The following is a 22565-nucleotide window of genomic DNA, read 5'->3' as shown; positions in this document are numbered from 1 at the left end:
AAATATTACACGTTATATTTTTAGTTTTGGAGTACTATGATTGATTTCATGACCTTTTTTGGTTGATAATTATTGTTTGCTTTTTAGTTTAAAAAATTATTTAATGATTTATTTATATTTTAATAAAAATATTCATTATTAATTAAGTAAAATACAACATAGAGTTGAAGACAAAAAGATTCCATCTCCTTAATTATAATAATTAATTCCATCGATCAATAAAAACAAAACATAAATAAAAAAAAATAAAAAAAAACTCAATAAATTAATAAAAATATTCTTAAACTTTTATATAACGTTTCAAAAATATTCTTAAACTTTCAAAAGTTTTAAATGTACGTTTATCGTTAGTTTTAGATGGGAACCGTCAGTACATTGTTTCAAAAATACCCTTGACGTTTTCAAAAGTTTTATTAATACCGTTAAACTTTTTTTTTTTTTTTGACGTTAAGAATAGTTTTACCCTATGCATAGTATCACGTTTGAAAAGTAACCATGAAACGTAACGGTAAAAATACCCTTACCTTCAACATAGCTCAACTAGTTAAGACGAATATCAAAAGTATAAGGGTATTAATGTTACTTTTGAGAGTTCATGAGTATTCTTGAAACGTGACATTCAGAGTTCCGTTCATGTGCTAATAGTAAGGGTATTTATGACTTTTTTTAAAAAAAAAATTAAAGGTATTATTGGAATATTTAAAAATTCAAAAGTATTTTTGAAATTTTCAAAAAAGTTAAAGGGTAATAATGACTATTTCGAAAGTTTAAAGATATTTTTGAAACAAAATATTAAACGTTTCTAAGATTGGAAGAGTAAGAGTATTTATGGAATTTTTCGAAAGTTGGAGGGTATTATTGGAATATTTAAAAATTGAAAAAGTATTTTTGAAATAAAATAAAAAATAGAGAAAATATTTTTATTAATTTATTATGTTATTTTAGATTAGAAATCAGTCCCCACTATTCCACAAAACAAACACTCCCAAACAAAAAGAGAAGGAGAAAAACAAGTTTGTGGATAAGATTTTGATTGCAACCAAACAGCCTTCAAACTTCCACTTTAAAAAGTCAACGGTAAGAAGGTTAAAATAATTTTGATGGCTTAATTAATTTTTTTAAATAAGTTGAAATTTTATAGATTAGGTTGAGTCCAGTTTGTTACAAGTTTGACTTCTAAATTTTTAACGGTATTTTAAAAAAAAAATGTAAATTTTTAGGGTAAAAAAGTAAAAAAAAAAACGATAATTTTATAGTCGTTCAATATAAATTTTAGAAGTCAATTTGAACATAACTCAACGAGTTAAGATGTTATACTTTAAATCAAAAGTCGGACAATAAGAGGGTTAAAATAATTTTGATGGCTTAATTAATTTTTTTAAATAAGTTCAAATTTTATAGATTAGGTTAAGTCGGATTTGTTACAAGTTTAACTTCTAAATTTTTAACGGTATTTATTATTTAAATTATTGAACCGTAAATTAATAATGGTAGACATTTTGTTAGTAATTTAATTATTTTCACTTGATTTTTCCCTTTTAAATATGAACGAAATCTATATGAGATCTTATCATAAAAAAATTACCACATAATTTTTCTAAATAAGTAGAGAAAAATAAAGAAATAAAATGAAAAACTCATTATTATCTATTTTATTTCAGTATCTCTAATAATTTATTAATCCTTTCATTTATAGTTTAAAGAACCGTACTCGACGATGGATCGAGCATAAGCCCCCTAAAAGGGTGCGCTAGAGAAGGGCGAGAGCCACTTGGCACTCGGACCTTGTTGCACCACGAGACACTATCAACGAGTCGAGTTGTTTGGGTTAGCCCTGGGGCCTGCGAACGTGGACCTTCCGAGAGAGTGTGGAAACTATACCTTAATAATTTTAATAATTTTCTACCTACATTGTTTAATTAAAAGAAAATTCAAAATCTTAGCTCAATTAATTAAATTAAATATTAAAAACAAAACAGAGGTCAAATAAAACCACACATAATTTAAAATTTTTAACTTAGGAATTAAATTAATCAACATAATGATTAAAAATAAGAATTTGATTACTCACAAATTGACACGATCTGAGCCAATTATAAAATGACACGTGTCCAAATTTAATTGGAAGATATTAACAAATCCTAAAATTATAAAGCCACGTGTTTTCATTATGAATATTTTAACCAAATAATTAAAATTAAATTAGATAAGAAATTAAGGGTGTTTTTTAAAAAAGTTATTTTTTAAATATTTTAAAAAATTTAAACGTATTTTTAAAAAAAATTTAAAAGTCGTATTTTTTTAAAAAAATTATTAATAATTTCCATTAAATATATATATATATATATATATATATATATATATATATATATAATAAAAAAGAAATTTTTATTTTTATTTTTATTTTTTAATGATAAATTAAAGAGGGAAGAGTCGCATTCAAAGTGATAATGATTTGCAATGCCACTAAAGCAGAACGATCTGACTCTGCGATTCGATCCACACGGGAAGGGCAATTTCGGAATTATATAAACTAAAATCAGTCGGTCCATTCCATTGCACTACAGAAGTCACTATAAATACTGACACTCCCACTAAGTGGCTTATCCACGATCATTAGAACCAGAGCTTCAATTTCTACGCTGCGCATACTGACGAAGACGATATTCTCGGTGAGTGAGAGATCTTTCAAGTGTAGAAATGGAGCTCCGGAGTTACTGCGGAGGAGCGGCAATGGCGGTGTTTGTTTTAGTGTTTTCTTCTGTAATGGTGGTGAGTGTTTTGGCTACTTCCAGATTGGCTGAGATCTCCGCTGCTGGTGAGTTGCTGAGGCGGAATCTGCTTGCAAATGGCCTTGGAGTTACTCCTCCGATGGGGTGAGTGCTTTGATCTTCCGCAATCTGATCGGTTTTTTGTTTTTGTTTGTTGATGTATATTCTCTGTTTTTTATTCAGATGACGCTGGTTACTTGACTGAATTTGTATGTATATATTTTTTTTTAATGTTAATTTGTTGTTCTTTTGGAACCGATTAGATTTTCGACTTTTCGTCTCTCTGTTTCAAACTTTTGATTATTATCCCGTGGAAATTTTAGGTAAACAGTGTTCTAGGAGATTTTCTTAATTTTGCTATTTTGTTATATTCGGAAGACTAGGAGAAAGGTTTGACGTATTTGGCACATACTTCTCTAATTATCTTATTCTTTTCTGTATTTGTCCTTTTCGTTCTGTTAGCGAGATGAATTTGGTCTCTCTCTCTCTGTCTTTCTTTTTGGATTAATTAAGATCATTTGTAATATCCGATTGGAGGAAATGGAATAAAGAACATTGTTGATGAAACTGTTCTTATTTTAATTTGAAAATTCCTTGTTGTTGGACAGATGGAATAGCTGGAATCATTTTGCATGCAATATCAATGAAAACATGATTAAAGATACCGGTAAATTTCATCATCCAACATCTCTCTTACTTCAGCTCTCAAAACACTAAATAATGATTAATAACAAAAAGCCCTGGTTCAACAGCTGATGCTTTGGTCTCCACTGGGCTTTCGAAGCTTGGATATGAATATGTCAATATCGGTATGGGCCGATCTCTTCTCTCTTTCTCTTATAGTTCTAGTTCAAGATTCTAAAGGTAAACTAAATGATATTTGGCTTTTCTTAGATGATTGCTGGGCTGAGATAGCTCGTGACGATAAGGTAATTTGAGATTGCATGAGAACTGTTTGATTTTATGTCTCTGAGAGTTCTGACTTCTCTTTAACATGATTTCAGGGTAATCTGGTGCCGAAGAAATCGACGTTTCCGTCTGGCATGAAGGCTCTTGCAGATTATGTTCACGCCAAGGGTCTTAAGCTTGGAATCTATTCAGATGCTGGGTAACGATAATTTTCAACTGCATAATCTATATTTTATTTTTCCATTTCAAGTCTTAATTTATCTTCTATGTTTATGTACATATTTTTTCAACTTCACTGTTTATTAGGGGCAAGACTATGCAAAGTAGATAGGTTTTACATATTTAGCTTATTGAATTAATATATGGGATAATTCCAACTCTACGGTATCTTAGAGACATTAATGCACATGAAAGATAATTGAAATTTTTTAAATGTTATAGGGAAAAAGAGGACAATTTTAGTATAGATTTTCATTTTTAGCGTTTTCAAATTTCTTTGCATATTCTCTTTATGTAAAGTCGATCTTCCATATTCACGCATTAAATTATCATGCATATGTGCAGGTATTTTACTTGCAGTAAAACCATGCCCGGCTCTCTTGGTCATGAGGAACAAGACGCTAAAACCTTTGCTTCATGGGTATGAACAACAGGGAATACTCCCTACCAAGTTTTTCAAATCATAGCATACTATGTTCACTTCTTGAAGTTCGTTGATGAACATTGCTTTATTTGGCAGGGGATTGACTATTTGAAGTATGATAATTGCAACAATGGTAACATTAAGCCAACCGTTAGGTAATGCAATTGTTACAATCATAAATCAATCAGTTCACTTCTTTTTTCAGTTTGGCCATTTGTGGGAGTTTGAAGGGTGAATCAGCCTGTTGAATATCTTTTCTTTTTCAGATATCCGGTCATGACTCGAGCGCTGATGAAGGCCGGGCGACCCATCTTCTTCTCTCTTTGTGAATGGTATAGCTAATCCTACTTATTCCCAACTCAGTATGTTCATATGAAACTATTTCTTTTCTATTATCATTTATGACAATTCCTCTCTTGCTTTGATCTGCAGGGGAGACCTGCACCCTGCTTTGTGGGGTGATAAGTTAGGAAACAGCTGGAGAACTACCAACGACATTAACGATTCGTGGGAAAGGTATCGATTCAAAGAAGATTTTGCTTAGTTTCTTATACTTTAGCATCTGAAACTCAAGGATTAAAGCATTGGAGATTGCATTTGCAGTATGATTTCTAGAGCAGACCTTAATGAACCATATGCCGATTTCGCACGGCCTGGTGGCTGGAACGGTAGTGTATTCGACATATCAGACCAAATCGTTTCTAGTAGAATATCTTTGGAATATTTTGATTAATCATTCTTTCTAACTGTTATCAGATCCTGATATGCTTGAGGTGGGAAATGGAGGGATGACTAAAGATGAGTACATTGTCCACTTTAGTCTTTGGGCCATTTCCAAGGTATTGGGCAGCCAGCAAAAACTTTAATGTTCTTGAAGATTGAAAAAAACCTGGTTGTTAATATAGTCCTTGTGGGGTGGTGGTGTTGCAGGCTCCCCTTCTTCTTGGTTGTGATTTGAGGAATCTAACAAAAGAAACAAAGGAGATCATTACAAACACGGAAGTCATTGCAGTTAACCAAGGTATAAAATATATCTCGTATGATTGAGGATATTTAGTCTTCCATCACGGTTTCTCGTAGGTATCATATTTGACTGTTTACTATAGGTAAATATCGATTATCGTGTATCCGCTTATTGTTCTCTCCATTTTCTTTGTAATTTATTTGCTTCTTTAAATGATTATAAATAGAGAACTTTCACCACCAATTAAATGATTATAAATAGAGAACTTTCACCACCAAATGGTGGTTTTATAAAATATTCTCATGGTACTAGAACCCCTTCGGTTTAGCAACCCCGATCCTTTTTTCTCCATGGCTTCTGAATCCTCTTCTCATCTTCTTCCTTTCAACACTCTAATCCATATGATCACCATCAAACTTTCCTCGTCCATTTAGGTGCTTTCCTCGTCCATTTAGGTGCTGTGGTTTTAGCAAATATTTTCAAAATACATATAAATGATCATTACACTTTCTCGGGTCATTCATGGTATTGCTCGCTTCTCAATCTCATCAACTTCGCTCGATAATTCCTGAAACAGATCCCCTCGGTATCCAGGCCAAGAAGGTCAGAAGCGAAGGCGACCTAGAGGTAAAATTCCAACACACACTCTTACTATTACCATATCATCATCCATTTTGTTGCACAACAAAGAAGACCTAAACATCCATTTGTTAACTGTCATTCCAGGTCTGGGCAGGACCTCTCTCCGACTACCGAGTAGCACTCGTGTTGCTGAACCGTGGCCCATGGCGCAGTTCGATCACCGCCCAATGGGACGACATCGGAATCCCTCCAAACAGCAACGTTCGAGCAAGAGATCTTTGGGAGGTAAGTTTCTAGCACCCACCCCCAAACAACATCATTCATGTATCCACAAAAATCTCTGATTGTGTATGAAATTTTGCAGCACACTACTTTGAAGACCATCTTTGTAGCGAATTTGACAGCCACTGTGGATTCTCATGCCTGCAAACTCTACATTTTGAACCCAATTTCTTGAGGTTAAAGACATTGTTGGCTCGGCAGAAATAAGGTTTTAAGCTGATTTATGGAACATTCTTATGAACATCTTTGTTCAATGCTTTGTTTTTAAAGCTGGGCTGTTAGTTTGAGGAAAAAGAAATAAAAGGTTCCCAACATTTCATATATTTTTATGGTTAGTACTATCTTGAAAAAAGATTCATTAATTTTCTAAATTTATATTAAACGTTTGTAGATGAGCTATGAGGTGTCGTTACTACGAGGTGTCATTAAATTTATATTAAACATTCGTAGATGATCTACGAGGTGTCGTTATGTAACGACTCTACTGAAACAAAGTTGTAACTAAATGCATGACGTAATTTTATAAAATGATCTTATAAACTTACACATTTGCATAAGAGTCTTCAAATAAAACAAGATAAATATTCCGAGCAAATTAAAATAAATCAAAGAAAAAAAAAAAAGAATAATGGCCAAAATAAATGCAAGTACCGTCGGTCATCTGTACCTAAAATAGAATAGTAACACAATGCTTGAATATGCGATATGAATGAGACCTATAGAGAATGGATATTGACATAAATAATTAATGTCGATACGAATAATTTTCTCGGGTTTTGATTTGCCTTTTGGATCACGTATCTTGTTGTTTATCTTTGTGATGTCAAGCTTCAAAATTAATATTTTATAAATATTATCAAAAATATTATGTGTACTTTTAAATATTTAAATTTAAATTTTATATTTTCAATAAATTTTAAAATTAAAATTAGTTAAAAAAAACAACATTATTATTATTATTTTTTTAAATAGCGCAAACATATTTCAAAATTTATAGAGAAAACTAATCAATAATAACAATTTTTTTAAAATTAATAATAAACTATTAGAATATATATAAATTTTAATATTTGAAAGAAATTCAAAATAAAATATCAAAATAATATATATATATTTTTTANAAAAAAAAGAGGCATAAATAGCCCAATTAAAACTGCAACGAAGGGGAGCCGAAATCCATAATATCGGTCTGTAAAAGGTTTAGGAAGGTTTTAGCTCGCACGGAGTCGGTTCTTCGAAGGAGTCTCTGAAGCTCAGAAGCCATGGTCGTGAAGCCGTCGGACGACGATTCAAAGTAAATCCAACCGCATTCTCTCAGTAAATCTTTGTTTCTTCGTTTTCATTTGACTGCATCGATGATGAATTGCAGTTTTCCGCCATTACTGATCAGTTACTTTCTACATGCAAAATCTGTAGGAACGGGAAGCAAGTCGACGATCCTAATGCAATCGGTTCGGACATTGACAAGCAATTCCTTGGCCTTCCTATCAAGTCAGCCGTCGACAAGTTTCAACTTCTTCCTGAATTTTTGAAGGTAGAAATCATCACACTGCTTGATTATATGTTTAACCACGAAAGTATCTCTATTACGCTGCTTTTGTTTAAATTTCAGCCTATGATTATTAATGTATGTAGTTTAATAATCATCTGGTTTCAGGTAAGAGGTCTGGTTCGGCAACATTTGGATTCCTTTAACTACTTCGTGAATACAGAAATTAAAAAGATAGTCAAGGCCAATGATCGAATTGAATCCAGCACCGATCCGAGTATTTATCTTAGGTAAACGTTTTTCATTCATGTACCTCAGTATATATAACTGTCTTTCGAGTGATTTATCATTAGGTTATAATCATCTCTATTTACTCCTCTGTTTATTTTTAGCTATTGTGAAATTCTTCCCACATTTTTTTTTTTTTTTTGCAGGTTTCTAGATGTAAGAGTTGGCGAGCCTTCTGTGACCATGAATGCTGTCAGTGAATCTATTAGTCCTCATATGTGCCGCTTATCTGACCTTACGTATGGTTCCTTCGTGAATGTTATTACCATTTAGTTTTGCCTCTGCATTGATTTACAAAAAAACTTATGAGTGATGGCGATGTTCCCCAACTGTTCTATTGTTTCAAAATCTCAATTGCATCTATATTTTTCACTGTGCTAGTTGAACCAAGTTGGCATTGTATTCTTCTTCAGTTAATCTTTTGAATATATTTTTACCATATTGATTCAATGCTAGAACATAGAAGGAATTTAAATCATTGTGATATAATTGCTGATTATTTTAAAAAAAATATATTTGTGCATTAGATATGCCGCTCCGATACTTGTTGATATAGAATACATCGAAGAACATCATGCACAAAAAGCCCCAAGGGAGAAGGTATAAACATTAGTACAAGGTTACGTTCATACCTGGTTTAGAGTATTTATACTGATACGTAAGTTGAATATTGCAGAAAGACGTGGTCATTGGGAGGATGCCTATAATGTTACGAAGCCGTTGCTGTGTTTTATATGGAAAAGACGAGGCTGAACTTGCAAGACTTGGTTTGTGGCAAAAAAATTAGAATTAAACTATTATATGTTGCTTCTTTTCTCAGTTTTGTTATGGGATTGATAGTCATGAATGGTGTCTGTGTTTTTAGGTGAGTGTCCACTTGATCCTGGCGGCTATTTTGTAATCAAGGGCACTGAGAAGGTAATGCTTTTAACTATTTTTGTACTGTTAAAAAAGTAGTAACTAGATGTTCGATTTTCATGTACAGTGTCAAACATTATCATGTACCGGTCAAACTATTGTTAGATTGGTCAAAAGTTAGATAGCACTCTCGGTCTGATATTTGATGTTTGGTTTCTAATATTTATAGGTAGCTTCTAGAAGGTTCAATTACGAGTTTAGTCACTGAACGTACAAGTTTATGGACCTATTTGACACCTTTAAAGTTTTAGGACCAAATGACACAAATTTGAAAATATAGACTTATTATATACTTTTTAAAATTTAAGGATCAAATAGATATGAACTTAGCTTGAGGGTTTAGGAACTAAACTTATAATTTAACCTTTCTAAAAATAGATGACATAAAATGTATTAAAATGAAGAATTGTTACAAAAATGATCTCCAAAATAACTTGAAAGCATAGAAAATTGTCATTTGTTCATTGTGTAGCCAATTTCCTTTGATTTTATCATTTTTCACTTCATTAAGTAATACTTATCATTCCCGTTCTGTTTTATCTATTTCTTAAAATTGCACACAGCTAACACTGTAAAATTCTCCCATCCATGCCAGGTGGTTTTGATTCAAGAACAACTTTCAAAGAACAGGATTATCATTGATACTGACAAAAAGGGGAAGTGAGTAGACTTTTTAAGCATCTTGTTTCGATGTTCTAATTTTTTTTTCTCATTTGCATGATCATTGTTCTCTGTGTAAGTTAGACAAGGGTTACTATTTCTCTTCTATATAATTATGTCTTCTAGGTTCCTAGTTTATTGTGCTTACATAGAATTGGAAATTGATTCTAATGGGCATTGTTTGAGCTTGTACTGGATCGTGGATCCATATGGTTTTGGATGCTTTTTTTGGTTGGTACATAGTTGTTTTTATAATGGATCTCTTCGTGATGTGAGTAACTTGGTCAATTAAAGCACTATCGAAGGGTGCAAGGTGAGGCAACCAAGCATCAAAGGATAAAATCTCCAAGCATTCTCAAAAGAACTTTTATTATGATTCAAAAAGCAAGCTATCACAAGAGATTAGCCTTCTATTTATAGTGGATTAATAGGTTTACCTAATACCTATTATCTAGGTAAATAATTAACTGCAAACCAAAGCAATAACCATTCAAATAAAAATCACAAAACCATTACTAATTATGCTATTACTGCCGTTTATTCTTTGATTTCTTTTTTGAAATACTTGTTTTTCTCTCTTATATATTGGTTAAAAGTTCATACTTGTGTAACTTGAACCTGAGTTGTCCTTATTGCTTCCCAGTATAAATGCATCTGTTACAAGCAGCACAGAGGCAACAAAAAGTAAAACAGTTATTAAAATGGAAAATGAGAAGATCTATCTCCAGCTCAATATATTTACCACACCAAAGGTCTGAATAATTTCTGTATTTTCAGTGATTCACATCTCTCATTTGAATGTTCTTATTCAAGCCTAATTTTTCAATTAATTATTTGATCCTTTCGGTTTGTGGTTTTACTAGATTCCCATTGTGGTGGTCTTGAAGGCTATGGGAATGGAGAGTATTCAAGAAGTTGTGCAAATGGTTGGAAGAGATCCTCGATACGGGGCCCTACTTCTTCCATCGATTGAGGTCGCTAGCCATGCCAAAATTCTCTTTCTTTAGACGCCCATTTTATCCTATTTTGTTTTGGTTTTTTCCCAATGAATTAAGGTTGCCTTATCAAAAGAAATTTCTCTGATTGCCCTCCATGAAGCATGCTAGCATCTTAGTGAATGATATGCAATAAATATCAACTAGTTTTGAATCCGTTTTATGCATTTTTCCATTTATTCTTTGTTTGATCCTCTGTCAGTTTTATAGTTTTTTTTTTCTCTTTGACAATTGCACTATTATTGTAGGAATGTGCGAAGGAAAAAATATATACACAAGAACAAGCATTAGAGTATCTTGAGACAAAGGTTTGTATAATTCATACCACTGATTATTGATATTTAATGTGGTTTTATTTGTTTAGTTAATTTATTGATATTGATAACTCAAGTTTAAGGGAACGTTGCCGTCTTAGGGAATTAATTTGTATAAATAAACGAACTTCAACACTACCTTTGTTAAGTTATAAACCATCATCTCAATATTAGCATTGTAGGAATTATATCTTTCATAGGGGTTTCTTTCATTTGTTACACTTGAGCGTTCCAAGTGTTATTTTCTCTAGTTTGATATTAACCATAATTAGATTAAGTGATGCCTTGTTTATAAACTCAAATTTTTTTTTATATGCCCTAGGTCAATCTCTATGTGGGTGCTCTGTTTTCCCGTTGCTCTAGAACTATTCATATCTGATATTTATACATCTTATTTTCCTTTATACTCGGGCATGTTTGTGCATTGATTTTGTTGACATGCTATATTGTATTTTTTGAATTTTGTTTGTTTTCTGACAGGTGAAGAGGTTTCAATTTTTTAGTGCTCCTCCAGAAAAGGTTTTCTTCTTTCTCATTCATTTTAAGTTTTTGAGTATGAAGTGCAAGTTATAGTAATTTGGGATACATTTTTAGCTGCTGTCTTTCCTTTTTGGGTATAAAAATGACTTTATTGATAAATGAAATGATTTAAAAACTTGATGGGTTAGTTGAGGGTTCTCCAATTATCCAGGATGGAACCTGTACGCCTAGAGGCGGAAGGCATAATAGAATTTCAAAGATTCAAACTCCAACAAGGAAGTTGAATTTTTTTTGTTTTGGTACACTCTTAACCAAACTTTTCATAATAGGGAACCAGAGGTGTTGATCCATAGGAGGATGTACAAAGTGTTTAAAAGAAGCATAGTTTTTGAACAGATTATGCAATTCATATAATTTTTTTGTGTTTTTAGATACTAACCCTATGCTTGCTACATAAATCTGCTTCTTTTGAAGGAAAAATAGTAACTGTGACACTCTTTTGATTCATTTATCAGGAAGGACGGGCTCTAGGGATACTTCGTGATGTTTTTCTTGCCAATGTCCCAGTGAGTGGAGTTTCTCTCATATTAATTTGTTTTGATTCTTATATTTGTTTGCTTTAACCGCTCATGTTCTTCAATTGTGTTCTCTGATTAGGTCCATAAAAATAACTTTCTTCCAAAATGCATATATGTTGGAGTCATGATGAGACGGATGATGGATGCAATTTTAAATAAGGATGCTATGGATGACAAGGTTAAGTTGCAACTTCCCAACCTGAATGTTTTATTATCAGTCTCCTGATTTGCAGATTATAATTAAATTCAACTTGCAGCTGACTAAACTAATATTGTTTTCATAAGTTATTATCTGAAAAAATTATCTTATTTCCTGTAATATTGTAGAATTCTTTTTTATCAGAGAACTTAGTATGTGTAATTTTTTCCATTATCAAAGAGGGAGGGTACAAAAGAAGGAGACAAGAGGTCCCCACAAGGCAAGGGAATTATAAAAAAGCTTTTAAATTGTCAAAAGCTTTTGCAAAGGAATAATGATAGAAATTGCTTGAGATAGCACAACAGCTAGAGGCAAACATTCTACAATTATTAGTCTTTTGAAACAAACATCCAAAGTGATGCATAAAAACTAGCAATGACTAAACTTCCTCTAGCATAAGACAATCATCTCTTTTACAGGGGAAATAAAGTTAATTCAGCTAATACTCTTATGCCTAAAGCTCTTTTACTGCCAAGTAACGATATTCTATATAAGCAGAAGCATCTTTGCAACCTTGATTTGTTCTTGTGTCCAATAATTATTTGTTAAATGTTCACGAGTGTCTAGCAAGTGTTTATTGTGATAATAAGTGTTTGATACGTGACAATTGTTAGTTCTATTCAATTTTCTCAATTAGTGTTTGATGTATTTAATGTGCTTAACAAGTGTTCAACACATGATATAATTTTAAAGGGTAGTTTCTTGTTGAAGTATAGGATTATGTGGGCAACAAACGTTTGGAGCTATCTGGTCAGTTGATCTCTTTACTTTTTGAGGTATATGCTATTTACTTCTACCTGTGGACTTCTCATTTGCTGTTTGTTATTTAATTGTGTTCTTTAAAGAATTAAAAAAAAAAAAAAAACTGAAGTGTTTACTTGTAATTTTTCTTTGTAGGATTTATTCAAGACAATGGTTAGTGAAGTGAAGAAGACAGTTGATAAGCTTCTTGGAAAGCACAGTAGGTCAAGTCGGTTTGACTTCTCTCAGGTTAGAATCTATTTTCAAATTGCTAAGTGATCTGCCGCAGAATTTTTGAGGATTGTTGGGTCATAATTATATTTAACAAGCTATATAGATTTTGAGCTGGTGGAAGAATAAAGGGGTGAGGTGTACCCTCTTGGCATCTTATATTAACTCCTTTTAAATTATAGAAGGAAAGGTAGCAGATTCCCCCATCTATAATGGCAAGCTTGGGTGGTAACAATTTTTAGTGTCAACTGGAAGAGTACAACAATTTATTGAAAAACACATTTTTTTCCTTTTACTCTAGAGATGTCATTAAATAAATATCTGTCTTTTGCAGCATCTGAATTCAAACATTATTTCTTTTGGGCTAGAAAGGACCCTTTCAACTGGTAATTGGGATGTTAAAAGGTTCAGGATGCACCGGAAGGGGATGAGTCAGGTCATTGTTCTCCTCTTTGTCTATTATCATTCAATTCAGTTGGCGTATGCTATCTTGTATAACACAAAACTTGAAAACTTGGCGAGGAAGATTTCTGAGCTTTTTCCCTGACCAAAATTGTTATTTCTTGGTCTATCATTGGATAAAGGTAACATCAGTTGAGTAAGGGCTTATTATTGCTGTTCTATATACATCCACACTTTTATGCCTAATATTCAGTTAGATTGTTCAAGTTTCTTTCCTGTTAAAAAAACAAACAATTTTAATTCGAGATGAACCATATCTCCAAGGCATTAGTAAGAGAAGCACATATTCCATTGATTGAAGAGGAAATATTACAAAAGAAAAGGAGAGAAGTTCTCCTGGCAGCCTAGAGTGGATAACAAAAGCATTTTCACCCGGCCAAAATCTCAAACTTCAATTCATATTGTTTAGAAATCTCTAGTCAACAACTGAACATGATCTATTTTGTATAAGACATTCAATCTTTTGAAACCAACACTTCTAAGAGTTATTTTGCATGCAAGGAATTTGGTCTTAGACTTCAAGTGTGATCTTGTATATTCTTTTTCCAGTCAATTATTAAAACATTCTTCTTCATTAGAAAATTTAAAGAGAATAAATGAAAATTTATGATAATTGGAAGAGGACAAAATATCCTATCTCTATAAGCTAATGTATAGAATTCAAATACAATAACCTTTCTCGGCAAATAGGCTTCCCAACTTTCAAACTCATTGTGTATCTTTCCTCTCTATCTTGTCTCTCTCCTCCAATTCTACTCCCTGGTCTTTGGTGCTACGCACTTTATCCTATTTCACATTCCTGTATTCATTGTTTTCCTTCTCTTCTTGTCATAGAATTTGTACTGTATTCTCCTTAGCAATAATTTATTCTGTACTGAGAATTTTAATTTTCATTAATGAGAATGCTCGCTTATTCGTTTCTTGTGATTTATCTAGTCACTTTTAACCTTTTTTTAAACATACCTGGCTTAATGCGGTTCTCTTGTCAATAGGTTCTTGCTAGGTTATCTTTTATTTCTACTATGGGTCATGTGACTAGAGTCTCCCCACAGTTTGAGAAGTCCAGGAAAGTTAGTGGACCAAGAGCACTACAACCTAGTCAGGTAAGGATAATCAGTAAACATCGATCATGCAAAGAGTTATCTTAATAATTATTACTGCTATTTGGATATTGTTCTTAATGTCTAATTATTAAGAACAATGTCCACAATAATTTCTTCGTTATTGTACAAAATATTTCTGACTTATTTGTGATATTTATTGCTGTAGTGGGGTATGCTTTGTCCATGCGATACTCCAGAAGGTGAGGCTTGTGGACTTGTAAAAAACTTGGCTCTGATGACTCATGTAACGACAGATCAGGAAGAAGGCCCATTAATTTATTTGGTATTGCTCACAACTATAATTTCTTTAATCGCATTTGGGCCCTCTCTTTTTCACAACATATATTCTCCTTATGTGAACTGCCGCATGGCTTCCTTTTATTTATTTATTTATTTCTAATCCACACCTTAAAAGATTCAAGAACAAGGTAAACCATAAGTTTCATATAACAAAATGAAGGTCAAAGATTCATGCTGAAGAAATATTCAGCCTAGCACCCATAAAGAAGTCAATGTGTGGTGAGAGGATCTTTAGAGGGACTGAGAGACTTATAGTGAGGTTTGGTCCACCGCCAGATTCCATGTTTCCTTTTGAGTGTTGGTTTCTAAGAACTTTTGTAATTATACGCTTGGTCTTTATTTTACTTGATTGAAATCATTTCTTTAGGTGGGTTCCTTTTGTAGGCTTTGTTTTCTGGATGCCCTTGTATTTTTCATTTTTTCTCAATGAAAGTTTGGTCTCTTCTATACAAAATAGGACTACCTTAAGAGGGAAGTATACATGCAAGATCCCATAAGCAAGGGGAGTAATCTGATATAATCCTTCCTGGGTTGTGTTCAATTAAATGCCAAAAGAAGAGAGGATAACATCCACAATCCCCGTATTTTCAAGAGTCATCTTTTTCTTCATTTACAAGCTATCAAGCTATGCACATAAGTAGTCTTTCTAACTGAATGAAGAACTAGTAACTGTCTTGCTAATCTTGAAACCTAACATTCGATCACACTTGCATCACTTTTTTTATAGCTTTCCAGCCTTCAACTTCTCCATAGGAAATCCTTATATTACCCTCCCATGTTCCCCTTCTTATTCTTTCTAAAATAAGTAAAAATGCAATGTTGCGTCTATTTAATAGTGTTTCTATGTTTCTTGAACAATCATAATCCAATAAGCCCTTCAACAACTGGGGATGCATCGATATAGCCTAGTTTCTTGAGTGCTTTCTTCTCTTTCTCGTGTGTTTCCTCGGGGCTTTGTGTTTATTTATTCGCTGTTCTTGAGAAGTTCATGGCTGTTTAACGTACCAATCTTTTATATGAATTTTGAATTGTACATTGTTGTATCAATAGTGCTACTGTTTGGGTGTCGAAGACTTGGAGCTTCTTTCTGCAGAAGAGCTACATACACCAAATTCATTTCTTGTTATTTTCAATGGACGTATCCTTGGCAAACATCGGCGGCCTCAGGTGAAGATATTCTTGAACTCTAGTTTATAGTTTACATTCCATTCTCTCTGATTGACAGATAAATGTAGCATGTTCATTGATTAAAATTTTCCTTCTTGTTTGACACTTGTCGGCTTCTTCCTTTTAGTACTTTGCTACTGGTATGAGAATGCTGAGGAGAGCTGGAAAAATTGGCGAGTTTGTCAGTGTCTTTGTGAATGAGAAGCAGGTTAGTCTCTTTTTTGTTCTTGTTCTCCTATAACAATGTGCCAGCCACTCTAGGTTTATTCTTATGTACAATGCTTCAGTATAGTATTTAGCACTTATGGATAACACTCTGCAGTGTTCTTCTACTTAAAGTCTTAATTTGGACATATATTGTTACATTCAATTGCTGAAGAAATTTAAGCAGCATTTTTCATTTCGGATGCCCAAAGCTCTGGGCAAGGGTATTACGATCAAGTAGCATTTTATTGCTTTGAAATGAGCTTGTATATGAAAATGTTTGGTAATATTTCTGCACCAGAAGTAGAAAGGTTGCATTTTTTTGCAGTGGAAATGTGACTTCCCTCATGAATTACATGTTATTGAGACAATACTTTCATGAGACCATGTTCATACTTGAATGGGACATGATTTCCATCTTCATTTTTTTTTCCTGATATTTATTACACTTGCGAACCACTAAGCGTGTGTGAATGTATCAGCACTGTGTATACATTGCTTCTGATGGAGGACGAGTTTGTCGTCCGCTTGTCATTGCTGACAAAGGTGTATCGAGGATTAAAGAATACCATATGAAAGAGTTATCGGTAGGTACATTCAACTACTGCTGGCGTTTGTGTTCCTACTTTGCATCAAACCTTCAGAGTTACTAATGAAAATATTTTTTTGGTCACTTTTTCCTTTTTTCCAGGATGGAGTCCGTACATTTGATGATTTTTTACGGGAAGGTTTAATCGAGTATCTTGATGTGAACGAGGAGAATAATGCTTTGGTATGTTTACAACTGAATTGTCTAATGTTTTTGATTATGATATGTTGTTCGATCAACAAAAACAAACCAAGTGCATCATTTTTCAGATTGCTTTGTATGAAGGAGAAGCTACACCAGAAACAACTCATATTGAGATTGAGCCCTTTACCATATTAGGCGTTGTAGCTGGGTTAATTCCATATCCTCATCATAACCAATCGCCTAGAAACACTTATCAAGTTTGTTTTCTACGATCTCCATGATTCTCTCCCTACTTATTAATTATTTAACAGTCTTTAAGTAACTGTATTCTTATTCATAGTGCGCTATGGGAAAGCAAGCCATGGGAAACATCGCATACAATCAGGCAAGTAACTATTTTAATTATTGATTTCAGGCTTGCAGCTCTCTTTTCTCTGTCTAAGTGATAACGTAGCACTTTCTCTGTACTTCCAGATCCCTGTGTGAAAGTGATGATTTTTTTTTTTGTCTCGTTCAAACGTGATTCCTGTAATTATTTGACATTCATTTTAGAAAGCGGGGGGAAGGGATCAGGTTCGCTTTTTAGGCTTGTGAAAGAAAGGTAGCCGCTCCGGACTTACTTAATTAGAATCCTAGGAACTGGTTGTTGTCTTAAAAACTAGGTAAAAAATCATTGAAATATGGATAGATTTCGTCTAGCTTGATTATAATAGATTTGAAATTCTTGTTGGAGAAAAAATATTAAGCTGTTGTGAGGTCAGCAGGTGCTGGATGCCAATATTTTACGAACCTAGCATTGTTAACTGAAACTTGAGAATAATTTGCACGAAAATCTCTTTCAAGACTTCCTGCAGTACTTTTCATTTTCTAGAATTGATGTATTTTTGTTACTTTAAGGACTACCGCATTCAACAATGTGTTCCCTTTAGCAGCTTTGAGAATCATGTTGTATCTTGCAGTTAAAAAGAATGGACACGTTACTGTACTTGCTGGTGTATCCCCAGAGGCCCTTATTAACAACGAGGACTATTGAGCTGGTTGGTATGATGTATATTTTTTGAGCTTCAAACATTATGGGTGCACAACTAAGTACTTTGCTATTAGGTTGGATATGACAAGCTTGGAGCAGGGCAGAATGCAACTGTTGCTGTCATGAGTTACAGTGGCTATGATATAGAGGATGCAATCGTCATGAATAAATCGTCACTTGATCGTGGTTTTGGTCGTTGTATTGTTTTTAAGAAGTACGTAAATAAACTTTGGGGAGCTTAAAATTCTTTTGGCTGCATGTTATAGCTTTTTCCTATTTTGTCTTGGGCCCTGTCATGAATAGGTTTGATGGCTTGAGATAGGTCTTAAAGTGTGAAACTTGAAAATTAGAGTTTCAACAGGAAGAATGTTCTTTGTAATCATATATATTCTACAATGTGCAGATATTCTTCTGTCAATCAGAAGTATGAAAACAACACTGCTGACAGGATAGTCAGGCCGAATAGAAACGAAGATTATTCGGGAAATATGCAGGTAAAAAATACACACATTAATAGCTTCTTTTACTGGAATTATATGGATTATTGTGTATGCTTCTGTCAATAGTTATTTTTTTCCATTCAACTATTTCTGGTCATTCATTGTTCAATTATATGATGGGTTATAGTACCTTCACATTTCTCTCTTTTCTAACCAAGCCTTTTCTTTCAAGTATGTACTATATCTCCTAGTCAACGAGCTTAACTTCCATAAAGGAAGAGCGAAACTGTGTGTTATATTATGGCTTTCTTCATTGACATCACCACCAATAGGATGCAAACCATCTTTCAATATTTGGCCTCTACTCCTTCAGCATACATGCTATTATTCAGACTTGAAAATTTTCCTTGTACATTAGCATTTTTTTCCCATTATTCATGAATTATGCATGTTCCTTTGCTGCAATCTGGACATTGCTCATTAGTTCGTGGAAGTTACAAGTTTAGTCACAACTTGAATACAGTTTTTTTCCTTTGAAATAACAACTTAACCACAGTTGTTACAAAGACTAATTGTAACTACGTCAAATTGGAGTGTATTTAAATGCCAAGGAATTGAAGGCATGGAACTTAATTGCTTAATTTTTTGATATACTTTGTATGTCCCAGTATAATAGTTACATCTTCAAAAACATATCAGTGGAAGGATAATGGGTCAAGAATCTATTGCACATGACAAAATTGTTATCAGAGTATCCTACAGAAAGGTGTGACTAAGTTGGTCAAATTGGTCAAGCTTGCATCTCTATTTGGAAAATTGATGCAATTTTTCTAATTTTTGCATGTCTTTTACTTTCCAATAGGACTGGTTTTTAAATTTTAATTTCAGAAAATTTATTTCCCTGGTAATTTACTCGATATATCCTTGCATTGTAAATCTTTCAACAAACAAGTGAAATTGAATTCATGTGAACCTGAACGTGAGTTTCCTAAATCCATTTGATGAAAGCTTGGTGAGTGATTAAGCCTTGGTGTGAGACAAAGGGTGTAGCAAACTATAAAGTATCTTTCCAGCGTTCATTATCTTTTGTTTTCAATACTTAGTCTGCAAATGATATCTTTCTCAACTGGAGGATTTTCTGGTAATCTTCATGTTTTCAATAGTTATTTTGCAAATCATGTATTCGTTTGTTTCTTTATCTAGTTCTATACCAAATTGATCTGAGTACTAAGATTTTTTCTGGAGCTGAGATCTAAAGCGGACTTACCACTCTAACAAAGCTTCTGGAATTTTCATCGTATTCTCTTTTAGGCCATTTTGAAGATCATGTTCTTCATGTTTGGAATATATAACATTGTAACACTTGGACATTTACTTTTCCTTTTATTTCTATAGATATTAGATGATGATGGACTTGCTGCTCCGGGAGAGATTATTAGACCAAACGACGTTTATGTCAACAAACAAACCCCCATGATAACGAAAGGGACGCCCTTACCAGGAATACCAGATAGGTCGGTTGCAGTCCTTTGATATCTTTGACGGGTCTCATTGATGCCATTAGTTCTTACTTTATTTTTATTATTAGTGCATTTTGGTCTTATTGATGCCATTAGTTCTTACTCTATTTTTATTACAGTGCGTATAGGCCTTGTAAACAAATATTTAAAGGTTCTGAAGGAGAGCCTACTGTGATCGATAGAGTGGCTCTTTCTACAGATAAAAATGACTGTTTATGTATCAAATTCTTGATTCGCCAGACCCGTAGACCAGAGGTGGGTAATATTTATCTAGGGTCACCTTGAGTAACAATATTCTCATTCATGGAACCTTTCTCTCACATTAATTTGCATGCTTGTTTTCTCAGCTTGGTGATAAGTTCAGTAGCAGACATGGACAAAAAGGTGTATGTGGCACAATTGTTCAACAAGAAGATTTCCCATTTTCTGAACGTGGAATTTGTCCAGATCTAATTATGAATCCTCATGGATTCCCAAGGTAAACTTTCAAGTCTCCTTGAGGGGTGTCGATTTACATATCTCCATAATTCCTGTCGCTAGAAATGTTGTATGCATATAAATTATATGTTGTTATTCTGTCTATCATATGCATATAAATTCTACACAGTTTTTTTAAAATTTGTTTTATGACTAATTCTTAAATTTTTATTATGCATTCATAACTACCTAGTTCTCATTATTTTTCTGCATGATAAAATAATGTATGGTTATTTTATATAATTAAAAATTAAAAGTATTAAATACTAGATAGTTAAGTTTATAGAAAAGAATTCTTGTATAACGAGGGTATGCAAACATAAAAATTATGTGAAGTTGCTTCCTCGTGAATTATGTTATAGCACGTGTATGCTTGTTCTTTTAGCAGGATCTTGTTTATTTTTTCCTTCGCAAACATGATTTGCACTATACTCATTTTTTTTGCTGATAAAAATATAATTAATTTAGGAAGTGGACGATGGTTCTACCTTCCATATCATGGTTTATGCTCTTTTTCTCTTATCATTTTTCCAACCACAATTCTAAAATTGCACAAATCATCATCTTAAGTTTGTGATTTGATTTATGCCACTTACTAAAGCATGTAAAGTTACTAGTGTTAATGGTTATTAATTGGTTGCTGCAGTCGAATGACAGTGGGGAAGATGATTGAACTCCTAGGAGGAAAAGCAGGGGTTTCATGTGGTAGGTTTCACTATGGTAGTGCATTTGGAGAGCCAAGTGGTCATGCAGACAAAGTTGATGCTATAAGGTATTAAGGTGCTTCCTTTACATCAACTAACACCGTCTTCTATGGTCTTTCAAGAATCATTGAATTATTTTCCTCTCCTTTTCAGCGAGACTCTTATCAAGAGAGGCTTCAGTTACAATGGGAAAGACATTCTTTACTCAGGTTTTTATCTTCCCTGAGGGTTAATTACTCTCACGTTGAGAAGTTTAATGTCCTATTTCTTATTTGATTTTCTCCTGTTAAACATTCTAATATTTCCGTTCCTATGACATTGTGACCTGAAAAGTTGAAATGTTTATGTTGAAACATAGAGAACTTTGTTGTGATGGTTCTCTTATGTGCCTTTAATCATCCAGATCAGCTGAATGATATGGATTGAGTTTAACCTTTTTCACACATACCTTAGCAATAAGATAAAATCTAAGCCCTAGTTGAACTTTTTAGGGTTGTTTAACTAAAGTAGATAGATTCCTAATGAAGAAGATGGATATATCGGTACAAAGTCTCTATTCTTTGTCGAACATTACGGAAATTTAAAGGTTCAAATCCTATTTTACTCCTAGCTTTACATTTGGTCCTTGTACTTTTGAAGTGTCCATTTTGGTCCCTATATCTTTAGCTATTGCTTATTTGGATTCTTAATACTTTTAAAATGTGTATTTTGGTCATTGAACGTTCTAAAGTGGCAATTCAGATCCTCATTGTAAATTTTTCACACAACGGAAACCAGTAAGTAATTGTATTTTAAACAACTTTGGACAAAAACACTTATGGGATGCATGCATAATTTTCTAGGGAACGCATGATCTTTAGAGCCAAAGATCTAGCCATGTATTATTCTAATGCAGAGAAACCTGCTGCCCTTTTGGTGATTGTGATTACTTTGACATCTTGCTTCTATGGTGTGCTGCCAATAGCTAGAGGCATAGTCTTGTTAGGTTTCCTTCATTAGAGTCTTAGCCCGCATTAAGGATCGAATGAAATTGCACAGTTTTGCTTTTATGAGTTTCCTTAGGCGTAGCACGTACCTATTCTTGTGTATACACTCGATCGAAATTTGGAAAGAACATTTTCCTAGACCTTTATTCTCTGGCTCCAAGATTTGCTGCTCTGACTGTTAGAAGCTGATATGTTGTTTCATTCTCTAGGTATCACAGGTTGCCCATTACAAGCATATATATTTATGGGACCAATTTACTACCAGAAGTTAAAGCACATGGTAAGATTCTGTTCCTCTCCTATTCATTCCAGTTTCCACCTTTTTTTTTAAAAAAAATTTTGGTTTGCATTATTTACTGTATTAGATATTTGTTTTTTTTTTTTTTTTTTTTTGG

The 22565-nt window shown here is 33.2% G+C and overlaps 2 protein-coding genes across 2 annotated transcripts in view; both read left to right on the top strand.

Annotated features, from left to right (window-relative positions):
• Nucleotides 1-2597: 2597 nt before the first annotated feature.
• Nucleotides 2598-6475, top strand: LOC111801819 (alpha-galactosidase 1-like). The gene is made up of 15 exons (XM_023685993.1): nucleotides 2598-2876; nucleotides 3380-3438; nucleotides 3524-3580; nucleotides 3666-3700; nucleotides 3776-3879; nucleotides 4245-4320; nucleotides 4420-4478; nucleotides 4590-4655; nucleotides 4756-4839; nucleotides 4927-4991; nucleotides 5080-5162; nucleotides 5254-5344; nucleotides 5865-5914; nucleotides 6014-6154; nucleotides 6234-6475. The coding sequence occupies exons 1-15, from the start codon at nucleotides 2701-2703 to the stop codon at nucleotides 6324-6326; spliced, it is 1239 nt and encodes a 412-aa protein (XP_023541761.1). The 5' UTR covers nucleotides 2598-2700; the 3' UTR covers nucleotides 6327-6475.
• Nucleotides 6476-7309: 834 nt separating this feature from the next.
• LOC111801818 (DNA-directed RNA polymerase III subunit 2) overlaps nucleotides 7310-22565 on the top strand; it is a 17349-nt gene continuing 2093 nt past the window's right edge. The window contains exons 1-34 of the mRNA XM_023685992.1: nucleotides 7310-7445; nucleotides 7568-7685; nucleotides 7809-7930; nucleotides 8075-8167; nucleotides 8456-8528; nucleotides 8605-8695; nucleotides 8794-8846; nucleotides 9442-9506; nucleotides 10150-10258; nucleotides 10370-10480; nucleotides 10750-10809; nucleotides 11296-11334; nucleotides 11811-11861; nucleotides 11953-12051; nucleotides 12789-12848; nucleotides 12970-13062; nucleotides 13379-13480; nucleotides 14499-14609; nucleotides 14776-14892; nucleotides 15960-16076; nucleotides 16204-16284; nucleotides 16763-16867; nucleotides 16972-17052; nucleotides 17139-17270; nucleotides 17354-17398; nucleotides 17973-18050; nucleotides 18118-18257; nucleotides 18447-18537; nucleotides 19879-19997; nucleotides 20123-20258; nucleotides 20351-20481; nucleotides 21127-21252; nucleotides 21338-21393; nucleotides 22380-22450. Of these exons, the coding sequence (XP_023541760.1) occupies nucleotides 7414-7445; nucleotides 7568-7685; nucleotides 7809-7930; nucleotides 8075-8167; nucleotides 8456-8528; nucleotides 8605-8695; nucleotides 8794-8846; nucleotides 9442-9506; nucleotides 10150-10258; nucleotides 10370-10480; nucleotides 10750-10809; nucleotides 11296-11334; nucleotides 11811-11861; nucleotides 11953-12051; nucleotides 12789-12848; nucleotides 12970-13062; nucleotides 13379-13480; nucleotides 14499-14609; nucleotides 14776-14892; nucleotides 15960-16076; nucleotides 16204-16284; nucleotides 16763-16867; nucleotides 16972-17052; nucleotides 17139-17270; nucleotides 17354-17398; nucleotides 17973-18050; nucleotides 18118-18257; nucleotides 18447-18537; nucleotides 19879-19997; nucleotides 20123-20258; nucleotides 20351-20481; nucleotides 21127-21252; nucleotides 21338-21393; nucleotides 22380-22450 (3108 nt within the window). The 5' untranslated portion in view covers nucleotides 7310-7413. The remainder of the gene's footprint in view (nucleotides 7446-7567; nucleotides 7686-7808; nucleotides 7931-8074; nucleotides 8168-8455; nucleotides 8529-8604; nucleotides 8696-8793; nucleotides 8847-9441; nucleotides 9507-10149; nucleotides 10259-10369; nucleotides 10481-10749; nucleotides 10810-11295; nucleotides 11335-11810; nucleotides 11862-11952; nucleotides 12052-12788; nucleotides 12849-12969; nucleotides 13063-13378; nucleotides 13481-14498; nucleotides 14610-14775; nucleotides 14893-15959; nucleotides 16077-16203; nucleotides 16285-16762; nucleotides 16868-16971; nucleotides 17053-17138; nucleotides 17271-17353; nucleotides 17399-17972; nucleotides 18051-18117; nucleotides 18258-18446; nucleotides 18538-19878; nucleotides 19998-20122; nucleotides 20259-20350; nucleotides 20482-21126; nucleotides 21253-21337; nucleotides 21394-22379; nucleotides 22451-22565) is intronic.

The sequence above is a fragment of the Cucurbita pepo genome, chromosome LG09, assembly GCF_002806865.2.
Source record: "Cucurbita pepo subsp. pepo cultivar mu-cu-16 chromosome LG09, ASM280686v2, whole genome shotgun sequence".
Taxonomy (NCBI): Eukaryota; Viridiplantae; Streptophyta; class Magnoliopsida; order Cucurbitales; family Cucurbitaceae; genus Cucurbita; species Cucurbita pepo.
Note: the sequence above shows the minus strand (reverse complement) of the source record. Positions and strands in the feature narration are given on the sequence as shown.